Source organism: Geotrypetes seraphini, chromosome 1 (genome assembly GCF_902459505.1).
Source record: "Geotrypetes seraphini chromosome 1, aGeoSer1.1, whole genome shotgun sequence".
Classification (NCBI taxonomy): domain Eukaryota; kingdom Metazoa; phylum Chordata; class Amphibia; order Gymnophiona; family Dermophiidae; genus Geotrypetes; species Geotrypetes seraphini.
The window spans coordinates 272523190-272532556 of record NC_047084.1 but is presented as its reverse complement, the minus strand read 5'-3'; the positions used below and the strand labels follow the sequence as shown (position 1 = coordinate 272532556).

At 42.4% G+C, this 9367-nt stretch overlaps 1 protein-coding gene across 1 annotated transcript in view; it reads right to left on the bottom strand.

The window, feature by feature from the left end:
- Positions 1-279: 279 nt before the first annotated feature.
- Positions 280-9367, bottom strand: part of RNF212 (ring finger protein 212) — a 229374-nt gene continuing 220286 nt past the window's right edge. The window contains exon 14 of the mRNA XM_033951566.1: positions 280-1526. Coding sequence (XP_033807457.1) covers positions 1489-1526 — 38 coding nt within the window. The 3' untranslated portion in view covers positions 280-1488. The remainder of the gene's footprint in view (positions 1527-9367) is intronic.

Below are 9367 nucleotides of genomic sequence, written 5' to 3'. Positions count from 1 at the left end.
GGAATTCAAAATGAATGGTTTTAATACAGAAGATCCTTAAATGGCAAAAAGGTGGGCACTAGATGACATGGTGACAAAATTCATCACCACTTCCATTCCCGCAGATAACCACGGGATTCAATCCCATGTCATTCTTTAGCGTCTATCTCAACCTCAGTCCTTCTACACCAGCATTCTTCAATGCAATGCTTCAGGGTCAGTGGTTATGCCCATTCATACTGATTCTACCCTCTCTCCTTAAAGAATGATATGGAGATGGTTCCCCCATGGTTATCTGTGGGGATGGAAATGGTGATTGTCACCTTGACATTCTCTACACAGCTAAAAAAAATTGGAATGCCTTTTTTTTTTGGGTGGGGGGAAGGAGGGAGAGGATGGTTTGGGGATTCTCCATTGGCAGTGGGGCATGAGCATCACTCCTGCCATTTTTCTCTTGGCAGGGGGATGGGGCATACCAGGAGGAAGTGGCAAATCCTCCTGCCTATTTTCTCTTGCCGGGGGGGGGGGGGGAGGGCACAAGGCAGGAGGGAGTTGGCTTCCCTCCTGCTGTTTTTGCTGTTGTAGGTGGTGGGGGTAGTTGGTTCCCAGTGCATCAGGGGGATGTTGGGGAGGGCCATTATCGGCGGGAGGGGGCCTTTTTTCTTTTAATGAGACAGATATCATGTGAGTGTGTGTGTAACACACACAGCATCTGTGCCCATTAAAATAAAAAGGGCTGAACTATCGGCGATGGGTAAGCAACTGGTCTTGCCCAGTCACTTTTTTTTTGATCGCTAAAACACATTTTTTTTGTGTGTGTGCATAGCCAAGTGATGTTAGTGCATCAATCGCATGTCTAGTTTGCATTGGGTTTTAGCTAATTTGCATGGCCGGATCAGAAAATGAGCGATCGAAGGGAAAAACATGCAGTGAGCCATTTTGTGCATCGTGTCAGCAAATGCGATTGTCGCTAAAGCAGTCAAAACTGGTTTGGTGACGATGGCCGACTTTAGAGCATCTGGGTTTCAGGCTCTGCTACCGCAGGCATCACCACATAGCTGCATTTGGGTGTGCAGAACTACATACACAGCTCAGTTTACATCTCTGCTTTCCCTGGCGTAGGCTGAGTTCTAGCGTGAACCTGACACACTTATATGGATAAAAAGATAGACATTGCAAAGCTAAAAGGTAAATTTGGTTTGTAATGAAATGCCTCTAATAGTTTATTATCAATGTTTGGAAACAAGGTAATTAATTTACATTTTGAAGTCCAGGTAAAATATACTAAAACTAAGCAAGATTTTAAATAACTTCACATTTAAAAATACTGCAGCTATTATTCAGATAATTTACAAGCAGCTCATTTATGCATACATTGACAAATACAGTTCTTTGAATAATTCTTCACTTCATATAATTTCAACACGGTTATATAAATATAACAGTAAACAGAATGATTTTCAATGTACTCTGGCAAGTTTCTGGAATAATCCAAACATTAACCTGTGATTATCTGTCAAGTGAACATCCTCTAGGTGTAGTAGATCCTATTAAAAACACACAAAAATCTCACATCACAAATAGTATAATTGCTTATTTTTATAATGCTATAAATATTTATGAATTTGATGAAATATTTAACACCAACTGAAATAGTAAGTGAAGCAAAATGCTTAGTGGTGATCTCTATCTCACTGTACAGAATAAAAACTAGTCTTGTGCATGGCCGTCACTTTACAGAGTAAATAAATCCTTGGAACTCAAGAAGCTTATTATTTAGCCATATGAAAACAAATGGACATTGAGTTTCAATTGCACATTGTACTATAACCTACAATGAAGAATAATCTCTGGTGTTGCTAATAGCACCTATTGTATGTCAGCAGCAGAGTAATGAGTGATGGCATCCAGTCTTCTTCCACTGTCACCATAAAAAAGGACTTTTTCAGAATACAAAACTGCTAATGCTGATGATGAAAAATGGAATCATCTACCAGTTCTTTTCAATGAATCTACAATGTAAAGCTTATGTTACAGAAGGGAGGCAAACTGACTTGGCTAAACCATAAGCCACTTTTATTCTTAAATATAAAAGTGAATAAATTTCAGAAGTGGTTTTCAACATTGGGAAAAACTAAGCCATAAAATATTTTATAGATATAAAAGATTATTACCTATAAATGCTCTCTTATAGGACATTTCACATGCTAACTGGATCCTTTCTGAAGCATCAACAAATTGTAATATAGTCGGGGACAGTTTAACTATTAGAGCAGGTGAGGCACTGGCTTAGGTTACTATTAATAAAAGGAGCCAAAATACCCAGCTTCTGACATTGCCTGGGTCTTCTGTATCAGGCCCACAGGAAATTATATCAGAGCAGTGGGACACATCAGAGGGAAGATCCAGGAACTGGATGAAGGCAGGCTTTCTTCAGGCTGCTGTTGCTGGTAATTTACAGGATTGTGAGTTGCAGCTGTACTCACTCGAGGAACGCAGAGAGGGGTGACATGATCGAGACATTCAAGTATCTCACGGGCCGCATCCAGGTGGAAGAAGATATCTTCTTTTTCAAGGGTCCCGCGGCAACAAGGGGGCATCCGTGGAAAAACAGGGGCGGGAAACTGCACGGGGACACCAGGAAATTATTTTTCACTGAAAGGGTGGTTGATCGCTAGAATAGTCTTCCACTTCAGGTGATTGAGGCCAGCAGCGTGCCTGATTTTAAGGCCAAATGGGATAGACACATGGGATCTATTCACAGAGAAAAGTAGGGGAGGGTCATTGGGGTGGGCAGACTAGATGGGCCGTGGCACTTATCTGCCGTCTATTTCTATGTTTCTATGTGAGGAATGAGGGCGAGAGAGAAGGAACAATGCTGGATTCACAGGAGGGGTATGTGGGAAGGGAGGGAGAGAGAAGGACTAGGCCGGGGAGAAGGGGAGACACTGGATCAAAGGAGGGGAGATGATGGACCAGTGAGGGGAGAGCAGAAATGATGCAAGGGTGGGGGATAGATGCAGGGGGACACCAATGCAAGCTAGCATATGGTATTTCAATCCCTTGAGCCAGCCCTAAATATGGTAGTTTGGAGACAAGCATCTCAGTGGGGTTTTTTTTTTCCAGTAGTAGTCAAGACTCTAGCAGCACACAGATCTATGATTGAAGCATGAGAATTTCTCCCTTTTGGTGTCAAAATGGGAGCACAGATATTTGGAAGACTGAATAGAAGACTGCTCGTTCTCAGTTAAATTGACCATCCACCCAAGTTCTTCAATGAGCTTTATCATTTATTTATTAATCAAAATCTGAACTGAAATATGTTAAAAATCAGAGTGGATTTAAATCACTAGTCAAAAAGACTTGATTTAAATTGTAGTTTTCTAAAGACTCATTCTTGCTGATATAGCCTAGCGGAGTTACTTACCTGTAGCAAGTGTTATCTGAGGATAGCAGGCAGATATTGTCACATGTGGGTGATGTCATCCAAGGAGCCCAGTAAGATAGTGCAAAAGTGTATTGACACTTAAAAAAAAAAAATCTTGAATTGCCTGTACCGCATATGTGTGAGTGCCTTCCCGCCTGCTGCCAGCTCACGGGACTATCAGTTCAGTTATAAAGCTAAGAAGCCAAACAGAGGAGATGGGTGAGTTGTGAGAATATCTACCTGCTGTCCTTGGATAACACCTGCTACAGGTAAGTAACTTTGCTTTATCTGAGGACAAGCAGGCAGCATTTTCTCAAATGTGAGACTCCCTAGCTGCCAGGATCATGCTTCTGAGAAGAGGGTTAGTGACAACTACCATGAGCCTGGTGAAACCAACAGGGTTGGAGGGAAGTAAGCTTCCAAGTGGAAAAGGAGAAATTAGGTTCTTACCTGTTAATTTTCTTTCTGTTAGCTTGTAGACTGGTATAGTCCTTACAAATGGGTTATATGCCTCACTGCTACCAGCAGGTAGAGACTGAGCACAAACTTGTATATCAGGCTAGAATCTCCCTAGCAACTCAGTTTGCCGAATAGCCAAGCAGAACCTAGGAAAGACTTCAACTGAAAACAGTACAACACACTCCGAAGAGTAGAAAAAACAACAAATACTTATAAACTACTGTTGGAACATGTGTAGAACTTAATCCTGGCTTAAGGAGGGACTCCATCTTATGCTCCTCTGGGTCCTGCAAGGACGCCCCGCCCTCAACTGCCATGGTATGCCTCTTAGAGATGGCCGAGACCACCGCGTCCACTATAGGCGACTTCAGAGTGTCTCTATCCCCTTCAGGAATGGGATACAGGCAGGCCATGGAGCGCGCAAACTGAAAGGGAGCTTCTGGCACCTGCCACTGTGTGAGCATAATATCCTGAATATCCTGATGCATAGAAAAGGAGCAGGAAGCAGAGCGGATCCCCTTAAGCAAGGGGTCCATCGTACGCGGGGGCTCTGACAGAGAGTCCTTAAAGTGCAAAACCAAGAAGAACTGAAGAATTAACTCATGAAGCTCTTCCCACTGAAAATTGCGCACCACAGACGCATTTTCGCCAGATGGGGGGTACTCGAACCCCTCACTGAAGGATTCCGACCCCCCCAAGAGGATCTTGGAAATTTCCCCAAGGGTCCAGGTCCACATCACTAACATCTTGCTCCTCTGGGCAAAAATCCTCATCCCAAGAGACCCTTGGGTGTTTGGATGAGAGAGGAGTTCAGGGGGCATAAGAACATAAGAATTGCCGCTGCTGGGTCAGACCAGTGGTCCATCATGCCCAGCAGTCCACTTACGCGGTGGCCCTCTGGTCAAAGATCAGCACCCTAACCGAGACTAGCCCTACCAGTGCCCGTTCTTGTTCAGCAGGAACTTGTCTAACTTTTCTTGAATCCCTGGAGGGTGTTTTCCCCTACAACAGCCTCCGGAAGAGCGTTCCAGCTTTCTACAACTCTCTGGGTGAAGAAGAACTTCCTTACGTTTGTACGGAATCTATCCCCTTTCAACTTTAGAGAGTGCCCTCTCGTTCTCTCTACCTTGGAGAGGGTGAACAACTTGTCCTTATCTACTAAGTCTATCCCCTTCAGTAACTTGAATGTTTTGATCATGTCCCCTCTCAATCTCCTCTGTTCGAGGGAGAAGGGGAGACACCGCCGCTGTTTGGGGCCACATCGGGGAAGACGTCGAGGGCAAACCCCCCCCCCCAAAACCCCCCCAGAGTGGACACAGAACCTCCAGCCGCCAGCACAAAAGCTTTACAAAGTGCTAACAAAAATTCAAGGGAAAAATCCCCGGCGGCCCCAAGGAACTCCCTGCCCCAGCAGGGGACCCTGCCATACCTTGCCCCTGTATTTCCAGAACAGGGGGAAGGTCACCTGAGGTAACTGAGATGAAGGAGGAGGTTCCCACTGAAATTGGACCTGAAACCGCCAAAATCGGAGCGCCTGCCGTATCTGAAAAGCCTGGGATTTTCCTGACACTGAGGCCGAGGAACGAACCGACGCGAAAAGGGAATCCCCAGCTGATCCGGTGGCAAGGGAATCCTTTTCTCCCTGACCATTGGCGGCTGGGGAACCCTCTGCGTGGGCATTGGGAGAAGCCCGGGCTTCCCCATGATCCGAAGCCGACTCGCAAGGTACATGCGGCTGGGTTTCCTGGCTGCCTGCATCTGCTGCTGATGAGGCTACTCCACCACTTCGTCCTGCACAACGTTTGCACAGGCCGGTCGCGAGTACCTTGCGTCTGAAGCACAATGAGCAGTTTTTTCCCTTTAAAAGTGCTCATTGTGCTGAAAACCGCCCTAGCTGAAAGAAACGTGCCAGTTAGATGTGAAAATACATTAAAAGGCAGTTATAAAGGGAACTGAGCCCTTTAGACTAGCACACCTCAGTTTTTGGGTTTTTTTTCCATTTACAGAACAGATTCCACGGCTCTCAAAGCCAGGCCGCCGGCTGAGGCACCTCTACAAAAATACTGGGAGGTGGAGGAAGGTGGGGGGAGGGACCCAGCATGAGAGCCGCCAAGTTTAACACCCCCGAACAGGACCTGCCCAAGCTCTATCTGGCACAAAAGGGGAACCCAGGAGTCCAATAAACAAAATTCCAATAGTACTATGAGGGGAGCCAAATTAGTCTTACCATCTGCTAATGGAGACCAAGGAAGACTGAATTGCTAGGGAGATTTTCTAGCCTGATATACAAGTTTGTGCTCAGTCTCCACCTGATGGTAGCAGTGAGGCATATAACCCATTCGTAAGGACTATACCAGTCTAACAAGCAATACAGAATAAATTTTGTAGAACTGTTTGGCTGAACCAACTACCCCTTCTGGAATGAATCTCCAAGTCAGTAGTAGTATGTGAAGATATGAACTGAAGATCAGGTGGCAGCTTTACAGATGTCCTCAATGTGAGTGAAATGTAAATGAGCTACTGAAGTTGCCATTGTGCCGTAACAAGGCCTTCAAGCATCAGCCTAGTCCAAGCAAAGCAAAAGGAGATACAATCTGCCAACATTTCATAAAGTTATTAAAATCATTCTTATTCACAAAATTTTTAGAGAACTAAAATGATTAACAATTATTCTGTAGTTCACTGGAAATGTCCAGTTTTGTCTTTTGTGAACCGCATCGATCTGTGAGGTTTTGCAGTCCATAAATGTGATGTAATGTAATGTTCTTCTTGTGAAAAGGAGCTCCTAGTCTGTTAGGACTGAATGAACAGTTGAGTTGAAATCCTGTGAAACAGTCCAATGCTTAGAGTACCGCTTCACTAAGGTGAGAATCTGGTTTCGGGAAACTATAGATTGCTTTATATTAAATTTTAAGGATATATGAATAAGTTCAAGAAGATTTGGGGACCATTAACAGAATATTGCAATATTTGAATTTCATTTTCCCATGATAAGAAAATAGTATAAAGAAGGAGGGGGGGAGGGGTTAAGGGGAGGGAATTATTCTCTTTATCATATATTATAAATAAAATATTATAATAGATGATATTCTTACATGAAAATAACGTAATAAAGGGAGGGGGAAAAGGTTCATATTTAAATAATAATTGATAAAATCATTACAATATATATATTGTATAACTTTATAAGAAAAATAATTACAATTATATGATATATAAAACCATAAGAAAAATAAGACAAGAAATGTTATATATAAAATATATTATAAAAATATCAAGTGTATTGTTAAGATAATTGTATGAAAATTTATGACACTTGTTGTTAAATGGAAAAAAAATTCAATAAAAAAACTTAAAAAAAAAAAAAAAAGACAATCTTCAGAAGGAATGTCGGATGAATTCGACGAACTACCCTGTTATGGCAGAATCTTGTATAAGGTGGATCCGATACAAGCACTTGAAGTTCACTGACTATGTGCAGACATGATAGCTACACTGGGGAAAGGGCAGAGTGTGAAAAGTTGGACTCATGGAGGGAGAGAGAGTGATGTCATTTGGATGAGGGAAGGAGGACCAGAGGAGAAGCATGCAGAAGGAAGAGAGAAAAAAATGTTTGACTGGTGGAAAGAATGGAGAAATGTTGGACTGGGAGGGGTCCAGAAAGGAGGAAGGGAGATAGACTGCAGGGGGCAGAAAGGAGGAAGGGAAAGAGAAATGTTACACTGGGGGGAAGGAGGGAAAGAGAAAGATGTCAGACCATAACTTTAACTTTATTTTTTATACCGCCTCAATCAAAAGAATTCTAGGCGGTTTACACAAAAGAGAAAACTGGACAATCAGCGAAATACAAAATATTAATGGTAAGAATACAGCATATTAACTAAAAAGACAATAAAAATATTTAAGTTAATGCAGTAAATTATTATGTTGAGAATAAAACCTCGAATTAGGAAATAGGGAGGGAAGGAGAGAGAGATAGGAAGGGAAGATATGGAAAAGTAAATTTTGAGAAGCAGAAAAATTGAATGTTAAGTTAATGCCAAAGATGGATGCAAATTTGATCCACACAGACCGGGGATTTTAAATTAGAGTCCACTTGAGGGGGCAATACTTTCAAAATAGAACAAAAGACCCCCCCTCTCATCAATACTGGGCAAGTTTCTCAAATAATATCATCTTATAACATTTAAAGGCTTTTAAATATTTAAATGTGCTCATAAGCTTGTCTTTTTACAACATCAAGTTTGTAGACCAAAGGACTCAGGCACTGCACACTGCAAATAAAATCAATATAAAAAGCTTATCCTTCCGGCTTCTTGTGTAGCGAAACACAGACTGTGTTGGAGCCGTGAACTGACCTTTTAAGGTAAGTGGTCTACTGTTAAACAGCTTTTGTAGAGCCATAACATTTGCCACTCCAGTAGAAGCGAGAATCCTTGCTCCATGCAATGTGTTATGATTAAAATTCAAGCACCTTTCCAGCGACATTGTACCGCTGCTGTGGCACCTTGCTGAAGAGCTTATGAGCACATTTAAATATTTAAAAGCCTTTAAATGTTAATTGATGATATTATTTGAGAAACTTGTCCAGTATTGATGAGGAGGGTCTTTTGGGTTTCGTTCTATAAAGATGGATGCAAGGCAGAAAGTGAAGACGGAGAGAAAAACAGTCAGTGGATAAGAAGGCACTGGAAACATAGTTAAAAGCACAGAAAAATAAAGTCACCAGACAACAAAATAGGGAAAATGATTTTATTTTCAATATAGTGATTGAAATGTGTCAGTTCTGAGAAAGGAAAAATGTTAAAGAATTATCTCATGCAAAATTGTAATTTTTTTAATAAGACATTAACTATTTTTTCAGCAACCCTCCAAGTACCTACAAATCCAAAATGTGGCCCCACAAAGGGTTTGAGTTTGAGACCACAAATGTACATGGATACTTGATTGTGCACATGAGCACTACCATGGTTGATGACCATGACCATCCAACCAAGGCTCTGGAGGAAATTCACCATCTGTTGCACTGCGCGTTTGCCTTCCCTTGGTGAGAGGGCTCTGATGAGTCAATTGTAAGGAAGTTCTTCTTCACTCAGAGTGGTAGAAAACTGGAACGCTCTTCCGGAGTCTTTCGTCGGGGAAAACATCTCTAACATATAACATCTCTTCTCCTGCTTACATCCCCTCTGTTTATATGCTCTTGTAAATCTTTCTCCTCTCTCTTCATGTTTTTAGCTTTGTAAACCGTGTTGAGCTCGACTTCCATGGAGATGATGCGGTATATAAACTTAAGGCTTAGTTTAGTTTAGTCTCAGTTAGGGTGCTGGTCTTTGACTAAGGGCCACCGCGTGAGCGGACTGCTGGGCACGATGGACCATTGGTTTGACCCAACAGCAGCAATTCTTATGTTCTTAGGATGCAACTGGACGCCCATCCTGCATACATAGAAATCTGATGGCAGATAATGGCCAAATGGCCCATCCAGTCTGTCCATCTGCAGTA